At 34.0% G+C, this 24,526-nt stretch overlaps 1 protein-coding gene across 8 annotated transcripts in view; it reads left to right on the top strand.

Moving 5' to 3' along the window:
- Window positions 1-24,526, top strand: part of HERC4 (HECT and RLD domain containing E3 ubiquitin protein ligase 4) — a 139,033-nt gene that overhangs the window by 23,106 nt on the left and 91,401 nt on the right. For 5 of the 8 annotated variants that reach the window (XM_086679829.1, XM_086679831.1, XM_086679827.1 and 2 more), the window contains exons 3-8: window positions 4,595-4,754; window positions 5,489-5,530; window positions 10,715-10,786; window positions 11,672-11,748; window positions 14,695-14,916; window positions 16,314-16,405. In XM_086679829.1, coding sequence (XP_086535955.1) covers window positions 4,595-4,754; window positions 5,489-5,530; window positions 10,715-10,786; window positions 11,672-11,748; window positions 14,695-14,916; window positions 16,314-16,405 — 665 coding nt within the window. The remainder of the gene's footprint in view (window positions 1-4,594; window positions 4,755-5,488; window positions 5,531-10,714; window positions 10,787-11,671; window positions 11,749-14,694; window positions 14,917-16,313; window positions 16,406-24,526) is intronic. The other 3 variants (XM_025918447.2, XM_025918446.2, XM_086679830.1) reach the window with 2 other exon arrangements.

Here is a 24,526-nt window from a genome sequence, read left to right as displayed (position 1 = left end):
TTTTAAAATGAAAACATTGGTTTCAATACATGGCTTTAACTATTTTCTTTAATGTTCTATTTAATTTTTAAAGTTAAATTTTATTTTTTGTTTGGAATAGACAATATATTCACGTGGTTCAAAGATCAAGGTAATACAAATGCACATTGTGAAGTTTTGCTCTTACATCTGACTGCTGTATTTCCCCTCTACCTGCATCACCTACATATGTTTATTAGTTTCTTTGTATATCTTTTCAGATTTTCTTATGTAGATATAAGCAAGTACGAATATATGTTCTTATTGTTACTTCTTACACAAAAAGTAGCAAATCATATAGTATTCCATACTTGATATTTTTTACTCTTTGCTCATATATCCTTGAGATCTTTCTATATCAGTATGTAGTTTCCTTATTATTTTTTTTGTAGAGCATAGTATTCCAGTGTGTAGATGGAATCCTTTGTCGATGGATACTTGGAATACTTCCAGTCTTATTATATACAGTGCTACAAATACATATAAATATACATGTTGACACACGCACACACATATACACACGTATTTGTATTTGTATTCTGTCATCCTGGGTTCTCCAGCTGGGGCCTAGACAAAAGGCAGATTGACAAGAGAAAAACAAAACAAGTTTATTAACACATGTATTACTCTTAGATATGGGAGCACTCAGTGATGAGTAACTTAGGGTTGATAGAACATGGGCTTACATAGTATCTTAAAAGAACAGTAAAGTTTTAGATAAGTAACAACAAAAATGACTGAGTTTCTGGGGTGACAAATTGTGGGAAGTTAAATAGATGGGTGGACTAATGGAAGATAAGGGTTAGTTAGTACTTATGTAGGTTTTCCTGGTGCCATCTCTGAGCTGATAGGGGTTTAGAGTTGTATCTGGTGATTAACTTCTGTCCTTCCTGGTACAGAGGGAAGAGGTGGGTACCTTTACAAATTTATGTCCTACTTTTAGGCATATGGGGGGAGGGCAGAGAGCTTTTCTTGTATCTATTTCTTCTTAATGTCCTTGAGCTCAAAAGAATCATGTATCAAAGCAGCATATTCTGTTACCCTTCAGTACTTAGGTGTAATTTCCTGGAAATGGAATTTCTAGGTCCAGAAGGTAAATGCATATGTTTTGTTAGGTATTGCTTCATTTCATCTCCATAAAGGTTGTTCTGTTTTGTACTTCTATTATCAATATATGAGAATGCTTTTTTTTCCCAACAGACTGTTAATCAAACTTTAGAATTTTTATGAAACATTTTGAGTTTTATTATAAACATTTTTAAAATTAATAAGCTATCTTTTAGAGTGGTTTTAGGTTCATAGCAAAATTGAGCAGAAAGTACAGAGAGTTCCCATATACACCATCTCCACACAGCCAGTCTCCTCCACTATCCACAATGGTACCACAGTGGTACATTTATCACCATTAATAAACCTACGTTGACATCATCTGAAGTCTATGGTTTAATTAGAGTTTACTTTTTGTGTTGTATGACAATCTATGGGTTTTGACAAATGCATAATGACACATAGTATTGTATAGAATAGTAATGGTCATCATACATACTACCTTTATTTACTGCCCTAAAAATATTCTATGCTCTCCTTATTTATCTCTCCCTGCCCCCTAATCTGCAGCAACCACTAAACTTTTTACTGTCTCCAAAGTTTTGCCTTTTCCAGAAGGTTATGTATTTGGGATCATACATGTATTTGGAATCGGTATGTAGCCTTCACAGATAGGTTTCTTTTCCTTAGTAATATGTGTTTAAGTTTCCTCCATGTCTGTATATGACTTGATAGCTTATTCCTTTGTATTGCTGAATAATATTCTACTATCTGTATGTACCACAGTTTATTTACCTATTAAAGGACATTTTTGGTTGCTTCCAAGTTTTAGCAATTATAAATAAAGATGCTGTAAACATCTATGTATGGATTTTTTTGTTAACCTAAGTTTTTAAATCCTTAGGGTGACTATCAAGGAGTGTGATTGCTGGATCATGTAAGAGTATGCTTTGTAAGAAATTGCCAACCTGTCTTCCAAAGTGGCTGTATCATTTTGCATGCCCACCAGCAGTTAATGAGAAGTTGTGTTGCTCTCTATCCTCTCCAGCATTTGATATTGTTAGTGTTTTGGATTTGGGCCATTTTACTATATGTATAGTAGTATCTCATTTTAATTTGTAATTCCCTGATGTCATAAAATGTAGGAATATCCTTTCATAGGCTTACTTGCCATCTGTATATCTTCCTTGGTGAGGTATCTGTTCAGTTCTTTTGCCTATTTTTTAATTGGGTTGTTTTTCTTATTGTTGAGTTTTAAGAGTCTTCTATATATTTTGGATAATAGTCCGTTATTAGATGCATTCTTTGCAATTATTTTCTCCCATTCTGTGGGAGAATGTAAACATTTATGCTTGAAGGTTAACCCATGTGGAAGAATACAAAATTAGAAGCGTATGGTTTTATAAATTTTCTAAGTGAAGATATTACTGGCTTCTCAATGTAGTTTTGAGAAATTTGCATTTCTCTTACCAATGTGAGCATCTTTTCACATGATTACGGGCCATTTCTGTTTCTTTTTTTGTGAACTATCAGTTGACATCTTTTGTCCATTTTTCACTGAATTACTGGTCTTTCCCCCCACCCCCAACTAAGTCTTTAAAAATTGGGGAGATTATTTCTTTGAAGTGTGAATAAGATGTTTCCCTGTTTTCCTTACTAGTCTTTTCACTTTGCTTTTAGTTAGTTTGTCTTGCTATAAGAATTTTCTCAAATGGCTACATGGAATCTCTTCCTTTTTCTCAGCTCAGGATTTAGTGTTAAGTGTTACTGTCTTCTAGAATTCTTCCTGGTATCTTTTAAGGCTTTAATAAATATCTCATGTTCCCATGGTGCCTTTTGTGTATCTTTATCTTAGCATTTAATCACAATCCTTATCTCACCTGTCTTTCTATAGACTGTAAATTCTTTGAGGGCTAGGAATCTGTTTTAATCTCCTTGTGTCTCCAGTGTTTGGAGCATAAGAAGTATACAGTAAATACTAGTGTTTTGTATGAATGATTGTTTCTTCTTTGTTTCTTGAGTTTTTATGCCTTTGATTTTACAGCCATTGCTGTCTATTTAGTACTCTTCATTTGCTATTGAACCAACCGGTCTTATTCATTTGTCTTGTCATCTTGTCATTTTCTACTCTTTATTGTACTTCCTTTGAGGATTGTCTTGGAGAGACATTGACTTATTTCTGGGGCCTCTGAAAGAGAACAGATCTTTTGAGTATTTTACTTCTTTCTTCATAATTAAGATTTGTGATAATATTTTGATGTAAACAAATGATGTCATACCTATAAGCCCTTTTCTTGATTTTTTTTTTTTTTTTTGTGGGAGGTAGGAGACAGTGTGTTATATCTTGTTCTTCTTGTTTCTTGTTTTGTATGTTCCTACAATATAATTTCATAAAAACGTATACACAAAAATATATACAAAAAGCAAAAGGTTAGTATAATGAACTTCTACATACACCAGCTTCACGAGTTATTAACTCAGTACTTTAAGGTAAGTACTTTAAATAACATATCATTAGAGTTGTAAAGATTCTAGAGGCTATATAATCTCCCACTCCAAAATGGCAGGGTAGTAATCCTAAACATTTGAATTTCTCTAAACATAGGAATTTAAATGTTCTTGATGCAATTAGTTTCTTTATTGAACAGTTGCTTTGTACACTGAGCTAAAGTGTGCTTCAGAAGAAACCCTGATTGGTTCAGTTAACGACTCTTCAACATGAAGCTTAGGTTTATTGAAGACAAAAATCATATCTTTCTTATTACTAAGCTAAAAAAAAAAAGGTTCATCCTAAAAACACATGTAATAGTACTAGTAAAAAACTGGTAGACATTATGCATCCTAAGGAGACTAAGGAAACAATTTCACTTTCTTTACTGGTTTGTCAGTGGCTGTTGACAGTCTTATGAAGGACCAATGCTTAAATTAATTTTTAGTTTAAAACTTGAACACATTTTAACCACATATGGATTTTTATATATTTGATGTTAAAATGGCAGTCCATAAACTGAAACCTATTTGTTATGGTTACATTGCCTTTCAAGGCCCTCAGAATACCTAGTAGATGCATCATTTATGAGATCTGTAAAGAAGGTCCTTTTCTATCAGAAATTCCCAATTCAGATTATTTTATTAATTTCAGAATCACTCCATAGTAGTGTATGTCAATTATGATTTTATTATTAAATAGTCCAGGATATTTAAATGATTCCCTTTTTAGCTGTTACTGGCAATGGCTTTGAATGAAGAGTAACTTTCTCAGTAATTTTATAAACCTTAAACTTCTTCCCCAAAATGTTCAAGTCACTTAATATTTTGAATTGCTTATACCCTAGGATGTATATCTGTATTTACCACAATGAGAATTTTATGTGGCACATACTTGTTAAATTTTTCAGAATAACTAGTGTTACACTTAGTCTGTATTTTATCATTTTCTTAAGCTTTTTTGTACAAGATGAAGACTGTGTTTTATTCTCATTGGTAGTTCAAAACTAGAATGTAATATTTCTCTTCTTGATTTCTGTAGAGCAGGTTGTTGCCCTGGATGCCCAAAATATCGTAGCTGTTTCATGTGGAGAAGCTCATACATTAGCACTAAATGACAAAGGCCAGGTGTATGCTTGGGGTCTCGATTCTGATGGACAGCTTGGCCTGCTAGGATCAGAGGAATGTATCAGAGTACCCAGGTAACAAAGGTGACCAAAAAGAGGTCTTTAACAATCTTTTATAATAAATTTGTTATCTAAATTATTCTGTTTACTGAGGGCCTGTAAGAGTTGACATCTAATTATTTCTCCCGTTTGAGTTCTTAAGGAGTTTACTAGGTAGGTTCTTGCCTATAATTTGGGCTAAGTGCTATTTTTTTACATCATTTTCCCCTAAATTATTTATGTTTGTAAAGAAAAGAGATGGGGAATATGTACTTTATTATAAATACTTTCTAAAATTTTAAAGTGGTTTAGGCTAATTTAAACTGCTGATTGTACCATCTTGAGTACCTCAGCTATTGAAATATTTATTAAATATTGGTTGGTTGCATGTTTCTTTGTCCTGTTTTTTTAGTCTTTATGGTTTTTATTGAATATAGAAGTCCCACATGCTTAGTATAAAGAATTCAGTCACTTTCCACTTTTTTACAAAGCAGTGGCCACAACTTATGTTAACCACTAATTCATCATAGGTTTATTTCAAAATTAAAAAATAAATGCCTCATTAATGTTGTATTAGAGATTTACATAGGGCATAGCCATTGTTTTAATATTAAACATTGTTAAGAGCATGAACATGTTTAGGTAAAAATACAGAGATTTAAAGAAAGTATCCAATTTGTTTTCAATACATAAATAATACATTAACTCACGCTTTGTTTTTTAAATTCTACAAATTCTTGCTTCCTTAAACTCTTGTTCTTTCTTCCTAGTAATAGTTATAGGGACAAAAGAGAACTCTCCAGTGAAACAAGGTATTAAACTAATTTTAGATTTATTCTAGGTAGCATTATTTTACACACATTTAGATATTTTGTTTATGAATTTAACATTGATAATGTTTGTTTTGGTTTAAGGAGTAAGAAATAACTTACTAGGATAAGAAAATGGAACATGGGAACTAATATATTTCAGAACAGAAACTTATTGTTAGAAATGAGTTTTTTTTTTTTTAAGTAGGAAAGGTAGGTAGTTCCTTCAGTAAGCCTATAATCCCTTATGTGTATATGTTTATTGAAAAACCTAAAAGTATTTAAAATATTTGGTTCTAATTTATTAAAAGTGGGTTTTTTATTTTTTTATTTTTTGGTCTTTAACATTTTATAATTGTTCTAGTAGTGACCTGTCCTTTCAGACTTTTGGATACATCATATTCACATATTTTCTTGATTTACCTTGTAACTAAATTCCATAAAACTCCCCCAATTTCTTCCCTATTATTATTATTATTTTTTTCCTTCTTCTTCTTTGTCTTCTTCTTCTTCTTCTTCTTTTAATATTTGTTTATTTTTGAGAGAGAGATGGGGGGAGGGTCAGAGAGAGAGGGAGACACAGAATCTGAAGCAGTCCCCAGGCTCTGAGCTGTCAGCACAGAGCCAACACAGGGCCTGAACTCACAAACCACAACTTGGGAGATCATGACCTGAGTTGAAATCTCATGCTTAACCAACTGAGCTACCCAGGTGCTCCTCCCTTTATTTCTTCTGTTTTAACAATTAAATAACAAACACAACTTTCATTATGCTTTTAATATCTCTTAATGATAGTGCTCTTTGGAGAAGCTTTTTTTTTTTTTTTTCTTAAGGTAAATAAATTGAATTCTTTTAGTTATTTCAATTTAGATTTATTTCAGAAAATGGTAATTTGCAACCAAATGGCTATTGGCTAGGTAATAATACAAAGCATTCATAGAAACATAGTGACCTCACGTTTGTCATATCCTCTACTGCTTTTATTCCCTCCATAAATAATTGTTGTAGAATGGGATTTTTAACTTAAGATTTTAAGTTGTGTGTATTTAGGATTGAAAAGGGACTTACATGTTTGATCGTCTAAGTCAACATTCTCAAAACCAAGATTTAGGTCCAAACTTTCTAATCTCTTTTATGTTTACTGGTTTCTTAAAATCATACTTATATTTTTGTTGCTGTTCACTTCTCGTATAGGGGATTTCAGTCAGTAATCCGTAGATTCTTATTAAATGGAAAGAAAGGTAATTAAATATAGAATAGTTTATTATATGAGTTTATTTGAACAATGCCCTATAATAAATTATGTATTTGTGACTTTATTATTTTATGAACCTGGATAGGGACCTGGAAGAGATCTTTTGTGAGTCGTTTGGTTTAAACTTGTATGTTTTTGTATTTGCTAAATATGTGTATTAACTTTAAGCTCTGTGTTAAGGCATTTTTCCTGTTCAACCTACTCAGTTTTCAACGGACCGATCTGATTTGTTATGATATATACATATTTTTACTGATATTTTCGTGTGTTAAAGGGCAATATTTTGTTTTGAGGCAATTCATGCTCAGAAGCTGAGTTTGTCTTTGCCAGCAATCTATTTATCACAGATTTACTGCAGGAATTTCACAAGCCAGTAGCATATGGGATAATGTCTGTTATTAAGCCAGTAAATAAATAACATACTCCAAACCAGTGATAGGTAAATCACACTATTGTTTCAAGCAAGAGGAGATGATAGTAATAAAGATCAAATTTAGCTGAGATATACTTTCATATGACTTGGTACTAGGGAGAGATGGCTTAGCCAACTGAGAGCTGATGTCCTCCTGCCAGCACAAATATAAAAGTCCTGTTTCAGAGCACCTTGCTAGGGAAGGATGCACCTAGCATGTGTTGACGGGTGAGAGGATCTTTTTCCCAGGGATGCTGCTTGTTTTTTTTTTTTTTTACCACTGAGGTTTAAAAAGTCTCCTTTACTATGGGGGCGCCTGGGTGGCTCAGTCAGTTAAGCATCTGGCTCTTGGTTTCAACTCAGGTCATGATCTCCCAGTTCATGGGTTCAAGGCCTACATTGGGCTCTGCACTGGCAGTGTGGATGGAGCCTGCTTGGGATTCTCTCTCTCCCTCTCTCTCCCTCCCTCTCTCAGTGCCTCTCCCTGCTCATGTTCGGTCTCTCTCTCTCAAAATAAATAAATAAACTAAAAAGAAAGTCTCCTTTACTATGGCTGGAGCTAATTGCTCTAAGGTCCTTGGAGAACTGCTTAGATCAGCAAAGAGTAGCCTTGCCAAGATCTAAGACTCTGCAATAATCCTCACAAACTCTCAGTATTTATAGTCTAAATGTTCTCTTGCTATAGTTTTTCTTGATAAGCCCCCAGTGGGGCTGGCCTCTCAGCAGCTAAGCCACTGAGTTCATCCAGAGCAGATGAGATGATGACATCCTGACACAACTTACTTCATCTTCATATCACAACAACTTTACTCTTAAGAACAGTTTCATTTTTGTCATAAATAGGTTTGAAATCAAAGCAATATACGACATAGTAGAAATACATTTTTGTGAAAGACTGCCAGTGATTTTTTTTCTTTTTAAATTTTGATACCAAATCATTTTTATTTTATTTTATTTATTTTATTTTTTCTGGGAGCCAAATCATTTTTAGCTGCAAGGCCTTTTCTGTATGCTTAGAGGTATCAGCCAGCTTCATAAATTTCTCATTCATCTTGAATAAAACGTATAGAAGATTGGTGAAAACTGTATGTAAATAGATTTTTAAAAATTAGTATTTATAATTAAATTTTTTTTTAATGTTTATTTATTTTTGAGACAGAGAGAGCATGAATGGGGGAGGGTCAGAGAGAGAGGGAGACACAGAACTGGAAGCAGGCTCCAGGCTCTGAGCTGTCAGCACAGAGCCTGACGCGGGGCTCGAACTCACGGACCGTGAGATCATGACCTGAGCCGAAGTCGGATGCTTAACCGACTGAGCCACCCAGGCGCCCCCAAAATTAGTGTTTGTAATTTTTATAAGAATCATCAGAAAAATGATGATTCACATTAGGCTGTACTTCCTTGAGAACAAAATCCACTTTTATGCTAGTAGATAAGAATATTTAAATAAAGCCACACTTTAAGATGAAAGAATGTAAAATTAATAATAGATTACATTTGAAATTTATATGACTTCAATGATCTTTTCCTACTTCTAATTTTATTTTGTTTTGAAATCACTACTTCTTGGGGAAAGACTAAAATTCTTCAATACCAATGCTGGTCTCTGATTTCTGCCTAGTTATTTTTTTTTTTTATGTAGGATATATGTTATTGCCTTTATAAAAACATTTTAAGCCTAATTTTACTATCTGTTAGTTTGGTATGAGTGGAAATACATATTTTTCCACACAACCTTTAGAAACATTGTAGGCCATAAAGTTGTAGTGTATTTTTAAAAGTTCTGTTTCTTGGACATATGCAATAAAAAGTATGACAGAGTGGTATAATATGATCCTTGTGAAAACAGCGGTTTCTGGATTATAGAAACTAATTAAAGATTTTTGACTTATCAGCTTGGTCAAAAGTAAAATTTATTTTCTTTATTTCAGTCAATTTTAAACATTTAAATTTTAGATTAAAAAGAAAAAGTATTTTTTTTAATTTTTTTTTTGAACGTTTATTTATTTTTGAGACAGAGAGAGACAGAGCATGAATGGGGGAGGGTCAGAGAGAGGGAGACACAGAATCTGAAACAGGCTCCAGGCTCTGAGCTGTCAGCACAGAGCCCGACGCAGGGCTTGAACTCGGAGACTGCGAGATCATGACCTGAGCCGAAGTTGGCCGCTTAACCGACTGAGCCACCCAGGCGCCCCAGAAAAAGTATTTTTTAATGGTAGAGCTAGGTTGATTGTTAGCGTAAATTTTTTTTTAATGTTTCTTTTCTGTTTTAAAAAAAAATTTTTTTACATTTATTTATTTTTGAGAAACAGAGTGAGACAAAGTGTGAGCGGGGCAGGGGCAGAGAGAGAAGGAGACACAGAATCTGCAGCAGGCTCCAGGCTCTGAACAAGAGGTCAGCACAGAGCCTGATGTGGGGCTCAAACCCACAAACTGAGATCATGACCTGAGCTGAAGTTGGACGCTCAGCCGACTGAGCCACTCAGGCGCCCCTTTAATGTTTATTTTTGAGAGAGTGAGTGAGTGCAGGAGAGGAGGAGAGAGAGAGGGAGACAGAGGATCCAAAGTGGGCTCCTGCGCTGACAGCAGAGAGCCCCATGTGGGGCTCGAACTCACGAATCTTGAGATCATGACCTGAGCTGAAATTGGATGCTTAACGGAGTCATCCAGGCACCCCATAAACAATAATGCCCCAGTACAGTATCTTTCCTTGTCACTGTTGCAGACATGGCCAAAGAAATTAACATTTATGTTGTATACCAAGCCGTATAATAATTTTGGAAATGCGGAAGTCACCAAGTGTAAATTGCTATGCAAATTTAGAAGTTTGGGGGCAGACTTTATGAATGGTTTACTACTATAGCCTCAAAGACTTTGGAAACTCATTTATCCTTTATCAGTGTATTCATTACATACTTTTTGCCAGGCACTGTGGTAAGCGCTGGGAATTCTATGGATATAAGACACATAATTTGCCTTTACAGAGCTTATTGTTTAGCAGAGTACACTAGTAATAATTAAATGAATAAGTACACTAGTAATTAACAGTGATAAATGCTGTGAAGGAAGAAAACATAAGGTGCTATGAGAGTGTAATATTTGAAATATTTTATTTGGACTCGGTACCTGGAACAGGTTTTTAAAAACAGTTAATACATTTTAAAAAATATTTAATATAGTTCACTGGTCAGTGTATCATGTGCCTGATATTCAAAAACAGTAAAAGTGAATGTTCAATAACTTCAGCACAGTTGCACAAATCCATTTATTTTTTTATTTCTGTTTTTGCATTGCTAGTGTTTGATTTTGCTAATTGCAGAAAAATGGCATTTTGCTACATTTGAAAATCTGAAGGTGCATTGGATCCTGCTAACCTGCTGGATTTTGCTAATTTAGAGCAATGCAGCCCTCAGGTTTTATAGTTAAGAACATATATCCACTAAATAAAAATATTTTTTGTACAACAATATGGAATTAGAGTAACTCTCCTTTCTCCTGCTCAAAATTTGATTTGCTGAAGCTGCCTCCCGAAAATCATGGGTATCGACACTCTGGTCAGAACTTGCTCCGGACTCTCATATGGCAGAATCAGGTCAGGTGGCAGTATCAGGTAAAGGGAAATAAGAAACATATTATGTTTCCTTCCCCCTTTCTATCTTGAAAACATTCATTCAGGAAAAACAGAATGACCAGGAGAAGGGGAAATGCATAAAAAACACCTGGGATGATTGAGGCAAAAAGTTGCTTGATTTTTGTAATGTTTTAAAAATTAGCTTTAGGATTATGTTACATTTAAGGAAAAATCAGAAATTGGGCTCAGGGGGAAGAAACTATAAAAATATAAAGAAAAAATGCAAGATGGTAGAAATAGGACTGAACGTATCAGTGATCATAATAAATATGATGAGTAAATTTCTCTACTAAAAAATTGTTCAGTATCACTGATTTAGATGCAGAGGTAAAGGATAGCTCAAAAGGAATAGGTTTCAAATCTGTGAATTGGTAGCACCGCGTGATAGGAATCTCTGTTGATTCTTAAGGAGCCTTATAGACAACATGTATTAAATGAAGCCAAACACCAATTTTAGACAAATTAGTTCATGTACATTTGTTTCACAAATGTATTGCCAGGTTTCACACTTTAAGCTAAAGATTTTTTTTTAATTTTGATAAAACATCTGAATTATAAAAACACTGAGGAATACTTGAGGCGTGAGCTTAGTTTACTTTGCTTAAATACTTTTTTCAAAGTGTTTTCTTATTACACCTCTTAATTTTTTCACACTAGATTTTGTTTACTGTTGTTAGCATAAATAGTTGGGTACATTGACTTGTATAAAAATACCATGAAATAACTAGGTCAGTAGGAAACTACTTGCACATAGTAGGTGGTCAATAAATGGCATTAATAAATAGTATTCAGGATCCATTTATTAAATGGAATTAACTGATTTTGATCTCTTTTTTTATTTTCTAGAAATATTAAAAGTTTGTCAGATATCCAGATAGTACAGGTTGCTTGTGGTTACTATCATTCACTTGCACTTTCTAAAGGTAAGTATTGTTTTCATTTTCTTGCCCTTTTACAGTTTTATTACATGGTACTTGAATTGAGCAGAAAGTCCTCCAACTTTGTTCTTATTCAGGATTGTCCTGGTTCTTTTTGATCTTTTTCATATCCATATACAGTTTAGAATTAGCTTGCCAGTCTTCACAGGCACACATATTCTGGGATTTTGATTGGGATTAAATTGTTTCTGTAAATTAGTTTTAGGAAAATCCTTATAATATTGAATCTTTTAATTCTTGAACATGTTATGTCCCTCATTTCAATCTCCTTTTAATTTTTCTCAATAGTATTTTGTTGTTTTCTGTGGAGAGGTCTTACACATCTTCTATTAGATTTTTCCATAGATATTTGACATTTTTTTACTGTGAACAGTATCATTTCCAGATTATTGCTAGTATATAGACATGAAGTTGATTTTTGTGTCTAATTGTTCTATAGTGTGCTAAATGCTAAGCCTTCATAGATGGGGAAGGTTATAACTTGCTCAGTCTCATTTAGGATCTTAGACTTTTTATGAACAGAAACAAAGAAGGCTATAAGCATTCTCTTAGCTTTGTTTGCATTTGTTTCTTATTCATTTAACTTCTTCATATGCCAGCTAAGGATTGTGGCGTGGGTTACTATGTTGGTCTTTACCATTTAAAGTGTAAGTTCCAGTGGCTTCATTATTATTATTATTTAATTCATTAAATGTCTAGTGAGGCCTACTGTGAATGTAGCACTAGGCTAGAGCTATGGGGAAATACAGGTAAGATAATACAGTTACAGACAGCATAGGGTGGCAGTGAGAGGAGCCAAAGTGACCAGCAGAACGAATTATTTTAGGGATCATAACATGTAGTGGAGGGAGCAGATATACAAATAAATAACTAGTTTGAGGCAGAAAAAAACTGTACTATTTTGGTCAAGGTCGAAGTAAAATGCTATGTGAATGAAGAAAAAAGTAATTTGTTCAAATCAGTAAGAGACTTGTTAACAATAAGAGACTTAGTATTTGATACAAGTCTTAAACGATGAACAAAATTTATTCAGGATTAGAGAAATGTTGAGAAGTAGCTAGAGGAAGTGTTGAGGATTGGTTAAAGAGGTAGTACCAGTAAATCAGGGAAAAAATCAGGCATAAAATCAGGAAAAGTATTTTGTGTATTTGAGTATCAGCATATAGTTTTATGTGGGTATTGTGAGAACACGAGAGACATACTGATACTTCAGTTGAGGTAATGTGTTACAAAGGCCTTAAATGCCAGTATTAAGGCATTTGCATTTCTATAGGCAGTGGGGAAGCTGGCATCTCTGTATTCTTGTTATTTTGTCAGCTCTTCTTTTGATATTTTGGTAGGTAGATCCCAAATAAATTTAAACCCAAAGGTTTTACTGATGAGGAGGGCAGTCTTCTGCCTTGACTTACAGGGATTCTTTTGCCTTGTTCAGCTTCATGGCTTTAGCAGTATTTTACTCATTTAATGATTTTTTTGATCACTCATTATGAACTAGGCACTTTAGAGTGTACAATGTGTAGGGGTAAGCAGTACACTACTAGCTGGTACTGAATGGTATGGTCATATTCATATAAATTATAATATAATTATGTACTGTGAAAAGGGACTGTAAAGAAAAAAGTTTAGGATTATTTAAAACATATAGCAGGGGACTGAACTTAATATGGGCCACCAGGGAAACCTGCTTCCTTCTGGGAGAGAGTTGAAGTGAACTAGACAAAGATGAGGGGAAGGTCTACACGGAGAGAACTGTAAGTGTGTGAGAAGTGAGCATTGGAGAATGTAAAGGAAGATGAGTGTCACTAGAGTAGAGTGAGTGAGGGAAGAGACTGATATGAAAAGAGCTTGGAAACAGGTAGATTATGTAGAACATTACTTTTAACGTTGTTAAAAGTGCTTATCCCAGTACCAGTGGGAAGGCACTGCTATATTTTTTTCAGGTGAGCAACATTATCAAATCTATATTTTAATAATACCTCTATGTATATATACAGATGTCTGCTAGTATGTGCATAGAATATTTTTGGAAGTACATACCAGTAATTGGTAAGAGTGGTTGTCTCTTGGGAGAGGACCTGGGGGTCTAATTTTTAGAGGGAAACTTATTTTTAAGTGTATACTATTTTATCATGTGAATTTTGAAAACAATTATTAGTGCCACTTAATAAGAATAAATAAAAAGATGTCTAAAGTTGCAAAATAGGGTGGCAGTTGGGGGAGCAAAAGTGACAAGTAGAGAGAATCAGGTGAGATGGTGAGGAGTGGATCTATGTGCCATATTTTTCTTTAGTAGGAAAACTGTGGTGGTATGTGATGGATTGATAACAATCTGTGTATAAGGTAAGAGAAGAGTTAAGGATGACTCTCTATGTTTATGGGTTGTGTTACTGAGTCAGTTATAATACCACATACTGAGATAGAGAACACTGGGAATAGGTCCAGATATGGGAGGTGGAGGGGGGTCATAAATTGTTTGGAACACACTGAGCTGGAGGTGCCTTTGTAATATCCAAGTGTAGATATCACATCATTGGGTACATGGGTTTATTGCTTATAAGAGAGGTCTGGTCTAGTGATAAAATTTTGAATGTGATCAGTGTATAATAACTGAGGAGTTGGTTGAGTGCCTCTTGGGATAAACCAAAGAATAAAAGTGAGACTTGAGGAATATTAAAAAGAGATGGTTCTATCATAAGGAATGTAAGGAAATGAGACTAGACTACCCTCAGTTATGTGACTTACCCATTTATTAGTAAAGTTGGTCAAACTGTAAGTGTACCAATACAGAATGTTCTTACATGTTTCCATATAAAAGGGGAATATGTATTTCTATTTGATGAGAGGGAGAATGTCTCAAAATAACTGATGATCTTCAAATGAAATTTTGTATGTATGTGAAAAATAATTACTTTTATAATTTCTGTTTTACAGCAAGTGAAGTCTTCTGTTGGGGACAAAATAAATATGGCCAATTGGGTTTAGGCATTGACTGTAAAAAGCAAGCCTCACCACAGCTGATCAAGTCTTTGCTTGGAATCCCTTTCATGCAAGTTGCAGCGGGAGGAGCCCATAGTTTTGTACTCACCCTTTCTGGGGCTATTTTTGGATGGGGACGCAACAAATTTGGTCAACTAGGTCTTAATGATGAAAATGGTAGGTTTTCATTATTTATAGATAAATGTACTTAAAAAGAGATGATCTTTTGAGATGGATCAATGATTCTTAATGTCAGGAAGAAATGTACCCAAATCTTTCCTGATACGGAGAAGGGGATAAAAGATTTATTTATTTATTTATTTTTTCAATATATGAAATTTATTGTCAAATTGGTTTCCATACAACACCCAGTGCTCATCCCAAAAGGTGCCCTCCTCAGTACCCATCACCCACCCTCCCCTCCCTCCCACCCCCCATCACCCCTCAGTTTGTTCTCAGTTTTTAAGAGTCTCTTATGTTTTGGCTCTCTCCCACTCTAACCTCTTTTTTTTTTTTTTTTTTTTTTTTTTCCTTCCCCTCCCCCATGGGTTTCTGTTAAGTTTCTCAGGATCCACATAAGAGTGAAAACATATGGTATCTGTCTTAAAGATTTATTTAAAAATTCCATTTGGTAATATTTTTTAAGGGATTGTGGGAAGGCCAGAAAATACCATCTTATTGCAAAATAAACTCTAGGAAGTATATCTGGATAAAAATCTTTGTTTTTAGATGTTCATTAAAAGAAAGTTGTGAAAAACATTACTGCAAATTGGAAATCACATTACTGGCCATCATTGGTGGAAAGAAGTTGTAAAATTATTCTGGAAAGTAACATGGAGTGTTAATCTATTTGAGTTTTTCAAGGAAGTATTTAAATAATCTGAGTCATTAAATCTTTATCTTGGGCTTCACTTTTAACATGGATTCTGGAGTCTTGAAAATAAACAATTTGAATTTTAAAAAATTATAATTACTTGAAACAAGTTAGGATCTTGGAAATGATTTTTCATAACTGCATGAGTTCAATGCCAATATTTGAAATACAAAAACTAATTTCATCAAGCTCAACATAATTGTCATGATTTAAGTAGACAAAAGTGAGTTGTTGGTCTAGTAACTAGCAACTGGTAATGATAAGCAAATAACACTCAGAATTTTAAAATACTTTATTGTGCATAAGAAAAATATGTCAGATTATGACATTTTTTTTTCTGGTACAAAGTAGCAGGAAGTATAATTTTCATGCATTTAAATAGAATCCTGTGAGCTTAATTATCATGAGGTAAATATAAAGAATGATGTGTGTGTATTGGAAACAGATAGTTTTGAAATTCCTTGATTTCTAGTTCTGTGTAGATTTGTGTTAGGGCACTTTAACACTTAAATTACTCTTTAAAACCCTCCTTTAAAAAGATCTGGGAACCCAGCTAATTTGGCTTGTACTACAAAATCATTGACTTACAGTTAAAAATTATTTGCCACTGTCTACTGAGCTTGGGAAGCTGTAAAGGAAACACATTTTAGAAGAGTTTTAATTTAAGAATACCATTAACATTTCTTGTTGGAATTTTCAGATAGGTATGTTCCTACTTTACTAAAGTCACTAAGAACTCAGAAAATAGTTTATATTTGTTGTGGAGAAGATCATACTGCTGCACTAACCAAGGTATCGTACTCCCATAAAACTTCTTTATTATTATTCATGGTAGTTATTTTATAATTAGTGAATGTTTTCATGATATTTACTTTAGAACTTGAGTATTAATTAATGTCTAAAAAATAATCTTGAAAAAAGCACTAAATTATTGTCAAAAACAATTTACCTTAATTTTCAACTTTGTTTCAGGTTATGTAATATGAATTATGATCTGTTAAATGTGATGATACATTTTGTTGAATTTCTCAAGTTCATGTGTAATACTGCTTTAGGAATATTTTGAATGAAAAAGTTCCCTTTTAGTTTGTCATACTTGCCATGCTATGTGTATCAATCCCGTTTATATTGTGTGACTGCCTCATTTTAATTTAACTCTCATTGGGCTTATAAATACCATATAACAAGTAATAGAGGAGAATGAATCTATTATCCATAGGCCAGGAATTATGCAGTTATAATGAGCTTTCATCACAGTCTCATTAATGGTTTTAACTCTGTCTTTTCTTGGGTATGTGCCATTACATTATCATTACTATGTAGTTCTCTAGTGATTGGAAGGAAAATGAAAATAAAAACCTTAGATTAACCTTTACCAGGAATATTATTGGCACATTTTTTATTGGCTGAATTAGAAATGAATGTGTTTGCTTTATCTTCAATTTGCATAGTACATAAATTTGCAAGAAAAAGTTAACTTCTAATCAGACTTCTACACACACAAAATTCTACACACCCACATTGGGGTTTTTTTTTTTTTTTTTATAAGAATTTTTCTTAGTTCTCAAGTATAGTATATTCAGTACTTTTAAAAATATGACTAATTATAAAAGTTGATTTAAAAAATTTTTATATTACTGTACTTGCCTTTTAGTAAGGAAATTTTACTTATCTGCCAATCTTATTGATTTTTATCAAGTTACAGATGTAATCACTAAAGTCTTATTAAATCATGTTGGCATGTTCTAAATTCTAGTTGTTCTCTTCTGTCGTAGGTATTTAGAAGAAATAAATCTATGTTTTTAGTTTTTTTTGTTTTGTTTTTTTTAAATAAGTCTATGTTGAAATACTAGTGTAAAAAAATATTTTGTGTATTATTCCTTGGTGTTAACTTTGTGGTGGGAAGGCTCACAACGTTAATGTTTTATCAGATTCAGCCCTTCAAATAACCACTTATCTTATTTTCTTAGGATATGTAACTGTTTATAGCTATTGAGTTTTTTTTAAATCCCAGTCTTCTGTGTTCCTCTCAAGGGAGTAGCTGGTGATACTTGTTCACTGGAATTTTGGGGGAATATTATTTTTTACAAAATCAGATAGTTTTAAATATCCCAATAGGAAAATATTTTATTTCCCTTGATTTAAGTTAGAATATAGTTCCATATCCATGTATCTTTTGTTTTTCTGGAAGAATTTCTTGCAAATAAATTAGGATTGCTAATTTAGGACAAAGCAGTTTTCTTGTGCAAAACCTGTATTAGGAAAACAACATCAGGAAAAATTTAAACAGACTTTTAAAAACAGAATAAATAATGTAAAGAAAGGTATGTTAATGGGTATGAACACACTATCATAAAGATGTCAACTTTTTTTAGGTTAATTTACCAATTCGTTATGCAAATCAGGGGTTCCTGGGTGGTTCAGCTGGTTAAGCATCTGATTTTGGCTCAGGTCATGATCTCACAGTTCATGAGTTCCAGCCCCACATTGGGCTTTGCACTGACAGTGCAGAGCCTACTTGGGATTCTCTCCTTCTCTCCCTACCCCTCCCCCACTCGCACTTTCTCTCTCAAAATAAGCTCAAATCAATAAGCTTAAAAAACAAATTCATTATGCAAATCACATATACATACATCTTTTGACTTAGCAATCCTACTTTTAAGAATCTGTCCTAAAGATAGGAAATTATATATGCACAAGGTCATTAATTGTGGCTTTATTTTAATAGCAAAAGAACGAAAGAATGCAGATGTCTATCAGTAGCAGCCTAGTTGAATAAACTGTGGTAACCACACAAGACTTGTAAAATAGGTGTTTAACATTTAAATTTTTTTTTTTTCAACATTTATTTATTTTTGGGACAGAGAGAGACAGAGCATGAACGGGGGAGGGGCAGAGAGAGAGGGAGACACAGAATCGGAAACAGGCTCCAGGCTCTGAGCCATCAGCCCAGAGCCTGACGCGGGGCTCGAACCCACTGACCGCGAGATCGTGACCTGGCTGAAGTCGGGCGCTTAACCGACTGCGCCACCCAGGCGCCCCGGTGTTTAACATTTAAACATGTAAACATGACTTGTAAAATAGAATAAGGAAGGTCTCTGTATTATGCTGTGGAATATCTTCAGCATGTATTGTTAAGTAAAAAGAGGAAGGTACAGAATAATTGCCTTTTGTATAAGCAGGGATAAAAGATGAACATGTTATATGTTACTTATATTTTTAAAAATGTAATAGCTAGATCAAATGTACCTTGCCTCATCATTTTGACTTTACAACTTAGAAACTGTTAGATATAATTAAAAAGCAAACATATTGTTTTTAAGCAATTGCTAACAATTGAAAATAAAAAAATAGTGGCACTACTACAAAAGGAGAATTCTTTTAAGTCCTTTTACAGTGCAGTGTTTTGTTGTATATCACTAGTGGGAAATAGCCTGAATATAAACCGAATTGCCACAAAAATTTTAAACTGCATTCTGTAGTCTTCCTGTTAGTAGTAAAATTGATAGTATTACTTTCAATATATTACATACAGGATAAGAAAAAGCAAATAAGTACTTTACTGTTACTGGAAACTATGGTTTTCAGCTTAAGACAAAAGAAACATAAAACAATAATAATTAAATTAAAATCTCCTGATTTTTACTTTTATTTATTTTAAAAAGTTTTTTTTTTTTTTTTTTTTTTTTTTACAGTTTATTTATTTTGAGAGAGAGAGCATGCGCTGGGGAGGGGCAAAGAGAGACAGAGAGTGAGAGAGAATCCCAAACAGGTTCTTTAGGGTCAGTGCAGAGACTGATGTAGGGCTCAAACTCACAAAACCTTGAGATCATGACCTGAGCCAAAATCTAGAGTTGGATGCTTAACCAACTGAGCCACCCAGGCACCCATTGTGATCTTTACTTTTAATCAGAAGTGTTAGTAGGAAGTCTTACTCTTTTTCTTCTAAAAAAATTTTTTTTTCTTCCATGACCACTGAATGGTCCTAGAAGTAATTAGCCATGTACAATGTGGAAGCAGTGAGCATCACTTGATTTAGTAGACTCAATATAAAAAATAACCAGAGCTTCTTAGAGAAGAGTCTGATTTCATATCTGGGGCAAAACAGAACAAAACAAAAAAGTGTGAGAATAGCTTTGGGTATTATGTGTTACAAAAAAGGAGACTACTAAGGTCATGTCTGTGGGACAACATCAAGGAGTTTTTCACAAAAAGAAGTAACAATGGCAATACATGGAAATATACCAAATATGTAAAAATTCATGACTTCATTATAATACTCTTCTTCAAATCAATATAAAGCAAACTTCATTGCTTATCTTTGAAAGTTGCTAGGACAACTCATTTTTCTAAAAATTCATAAATAAGGAAACATTTTTCTTGCTTCCTATTTGCAGATTGTATTTCAGAATAACTTAATAGTTGGTGAATTAAGTTCTCTATAGAAGAATTCCAACTAATCTAAGAGAAATAATAAGATTAGAAAATTTCCATTTTATACTCCCTAATAATGAATTGAGGCAAAGATCAAAACGTTAAACTTAATGTGGATGGATTAGGCTGTGAAACTTGTTAACTTGCTTATTTTTAACATTATCAACCAGACATGTGCTTTGTCGTGATGAAATAAAATAATCAGGAAAACTTAAACATGGCATCAATATCAGATAATAATTAAAATTGAAGAGGTCAGTTCTTGAAGAGGATATAACAACTGTACCCATGTATGCACCCAATACAAAAGCACCTAAATAATATTATGCAAATATTAACAGAGCTAGAGGCAGAAATAAACAGTAGTAATAGTAGGGGACTCTAACACTCTACTTTCAACAATAGGTAGGTCATCCATACAGAAAATCAGTAAGGAAATATTGGACTTGTATTACACTTATACCAAATGCACTAACATACAGAGCACCCCATCCAACAACAGCAGAATACACATTCTTCTGAAGTGCACAATAGAATATTCTGCAGGAGAGATCGTATGTTAGATCACAAAACAAGTCTTAACAAATTTAAAAAGAATTGAAACGATATCGAGTATCTTTTTCAGCCACAATGGTATGAAATGGTATGAGTCAATAATGGGAGGAGAGCTAGAACATTTGCAGGTATGTGGAAATTAGCACACTCCTGAACAGTCACTAGGTCGAAAAATAAATAAAAGGGAAGTAAAATATCTTGAGACAAGTGAAAATGGAAACAACATACCAAAACTTATGGGATGCAGCAAAAACAGCTCTGAGGGAGATAGATAAAAATAAGCTATGTCACCATAAATCCAGAAAAGTGTTTATAACATAAACAGCTACATTAAGAAAAAGATCTCAAAACAGCATTTATACTTCAAGGAACTGGTGGAGGTGGGGGGAGGGCAGGGAAACCAAAGTTAGCAGAAGGAAGAAAATAACAGGTCAGAGCAGAAATAAAGACTAAAAAACCCAGTAAAGATAACCAAAACTAAGAACTCTTTTCCTGAAAAGTTAAAAAAAGTAATCGATAGATGTTTAGATAGATTAAACACTGTCAGAAATGAAGAGACATTACAACCCATACTTCACAAATAAAAGGACTATAAGAAACTATGAACAATTATATGCCAACAAATTAGATAACATAAATGAAATGGATAAATTCCTGGAAACATTCAAACTACCAAGAGTGAATCATGAAGAAATAGAAAAATCTAAACAGACTTTTAACAGGTAAGGGGAGTGAATCATTAATCAGAAATCTCCCAACAAAGAAAAACCCAGGATTAGATGACTTCACTGGTGAATTTTACCATTTAATAATTACTGCCAGTCCATCTCAAACTCTTTGGAAAAATAGACATTTTTAAATGCATTTTATGAGGCCACCATTATGTTAATACCAAAGCCACACAAAGACAACATAAGACAATAAAATTACAGGCTACTTATCCCTAACAGACATAGGTGTAAAACTCAACAAAATATGAGCAAACCAAATTTAACAGCACATGAAAATGGTCATATACCATGATCAAGTGGGATTTATCCCTGGGATGCAAAAATGTTTCAACATCTGCAAATCAGTCAACACCACATTAATAGAATGAAGGTTAAAAGTCATATAAACATCCTGATGTAGGAAAATCATTTGGCAAAATTCAACATCTTTTCATGATAAAAATTCTCAGTATAGAAGGAATATACCTCAATATAATAAAGACCATAAAAAACAAGCCCACAGCAAACATATTTAGTGGTGAAAAGGTGAAAGTTTTTCCTGTAAGATCAAGAATAAGATAGAAGATGCCTACCTTTGTCACTTCTACTCTAGTACTGAATCCTAGCCAAAGCAGTTTTAGTAAAGAAAGAAATGAGGTGCTCAAACTAGAGAGGAAAAAGTAAAATTGACTCTGTTTGCACATGACATATATATAGAGAACCCTAAAGACTCTACCAAAAGTCTATTTGAAAAAAAATTTTTTTTAAGGTTTATTTATTTTTGAGACAGAGAGAGACAGAGCATGAACGGGGGAGGGGCAGAGAGAGAGGGAGACACAGAATCGGAAGCAGGCTCCAGGCTCTGAGCCATCAGGCCAGAGCCTGACGCGGGGCTCGAACTCACAGACCGCGAGATCGTGACCCGGGCTGAAGTCGGACGCTTAACTGACTGAGCCACCCAGGCGCCCCCCAAAAGTCTATTTGAACTAATACATGAATTCAGTAACGTTGCAGGAAACAAAGTCAACATACAAAAATCAATTGCATCTCTATATGCTAAGAACAAACTCTGAAAGAAAAATTAAGAAAGCATTCCCATGTACAATATCATTAAAAACAATAAAATACTTTGGAATATGGGGTGTCTGGGTGGCTAAGTCAGTTAAAGCATCCAACTTCAACTCAGGTCATGGTCTCACAGTTTGTGAGTTCAAGCCCTGTGCCGAGCTTTGTGCTGACAGCTCGGAACCTGGAACCTGCTTTGGATTCTGTGTCTTCCTCTCCCTTTGCTCCTCTCCCACTTGTGCTCTGTCTCTCTCTCTCAAAAATAAACATTAAAAAAAAAGGGGGGGGGAATAAATTTAACCAAAGAGTGAAAGACCTGTATACTGAAAACTATATATGACATCAGTGAAAGAAATTGAAGACATAAGATAAATAGATACCACATGTTCTTAGATTAGAAGAATTAATATTGTTAAAATGTCCAAACTACTGAAATTGACCTACAGATTCAGAGTAACCCCTATCAAAAGTCCAATGGCATTTTTCATAGAAATAGAGCAGGCAATCTTGAAATTCATACGGGACCAAAAAAGACCAGGAATAGCCAAAGCAATCTGGAGAAAGAACAGCAAAGCTCGAGCATTGTCCTTCCTGATTTCAACTGTAGTGATCAAAACAGTATACAACTTTATAAAAACAGACACATAGACCAAACAGCCCAGAAATAAAACCACATATATATAGTTAACTAATCATTGACAAGGGACCAACAACACACAGTGGGACAGGTTGGCTTCTTCAGTAAATGGTGCTTGAAAATTATCCATATGTAAAAAAATGAAATTGGATGTCTGTTTTTACCACTCATAAAACAACTCAAAGTGGATTAAAGATGTAGTAAAACCTGAAACTAAAACTTGTAAAAGAAAACATGGGATGAAAAACCCTTTGACATTGGTCAAAACACAAGCAACAATAGCAAAAATAAATAGGTGGGACTACAAACTAAAAAAGTTTTGGCTCCACAGAGGACACCACTGAAGTGAAAAGGCAGTCTATGAAATGAGAGAAAATATTAGCAGACCATTTATCTGACAAGGGGGTAATATTCAAAATATAAAAGGAACTCCTATAACTCAATGGCTAAAAAACAAATAGTCTATTTTAAAAACGAACAAAGGAGCTGAATAGATACTTTTCCAAAAAATATATACAAAGGATATCTGGATGGTTCAGTAGGTTTACCTGCCAGCTCTTGATTTCGGCTCAGGTTAAAAATCTCACAGTTTGTGGGATTGGGTCCCTTGTCTGGCTCTGTGCTGATAGTGTGGAGCCTGCATGGGATTCTCTCTCTTTCCCTCTTTCTCTGCCCTTCCCCTGCTCGTGCACACACTCTTTCCTTTGTCTCAAAATAAATAAACTTAAAAAAAAATACACACACACACACACACAAATAGCCAAACAGGTACAAGAAAAGGTGCTTAATGTTAACATCACAATCATCAGAGAAATGCAAATCAAAACCACAATGAGATAACACCTCACACCTGTTAGGGTTACTCTTATCAAAAACCAAAGGACAAGTATTGGTGAGGGTGTTAAGAAACGGGAATCCTTGTTTCCACTGCTGGTGGGAATGTAAACTGGTGCAAATGGAAAACAGTATGGAGGTTCCTCAAAAAATTACAAATAGTGGGGCACCTGGGTGGCTCAGTCGGTTGGGTGTCTGACCCTTGATCTCCACTTGGGTGTTGATCTCAGGGTCATGAGTTCAACCTCCACATTGGACTCTGCTGGGCATGAAGCCTACTTTAAAAAAAAAAAAAAAAAACAGGAAAGAAAAAAAATTACAAATAGAATTATATGCCCCAGCAAATTCCACTTCTGGGTGCATATCTGAAGGAAATAAAAACAGGTTCTTGAAGAGATAACTGCACTCCCATGTTTATTGTAGCAGTTTTTCACAATAGCCAAGAAACCTAAGTGTCCATTACCAGGTAGATGGATAAAGAAAATGTGATTTATACATATATGTGTACACACACATACACACTGGAATAATATTCAGCCACAAAAAAAGAGGGAAATCATTTCCAACAACATAGATGAATCTGGAGGGCATTATGCTAAGTGAAATAAGCCAAAGATAAATATTATGTATCATTTATATGGAAAATCTTTAAAAAGAAAAAGTCAAATCTGTAGAAAT

This window comes from Puma concolor, chromosome D2 (genome assembly GCF_028749965.1).
Source record: "Puma concolor isolate L17-30 chromosome D2, mPumCon1.1.hap2, whole genome shotgun sequence".
Taxonomy (NCBI): Eukaryota; Metazoa; Chordata; class Mammalia; order Carnivora; family Felidae; genus Puma; species Puma concolor.
Note: the sequence above shows the minus strand (reverse complement) of the source record. Positions and strands in the feature narration are given on the sequence as shown.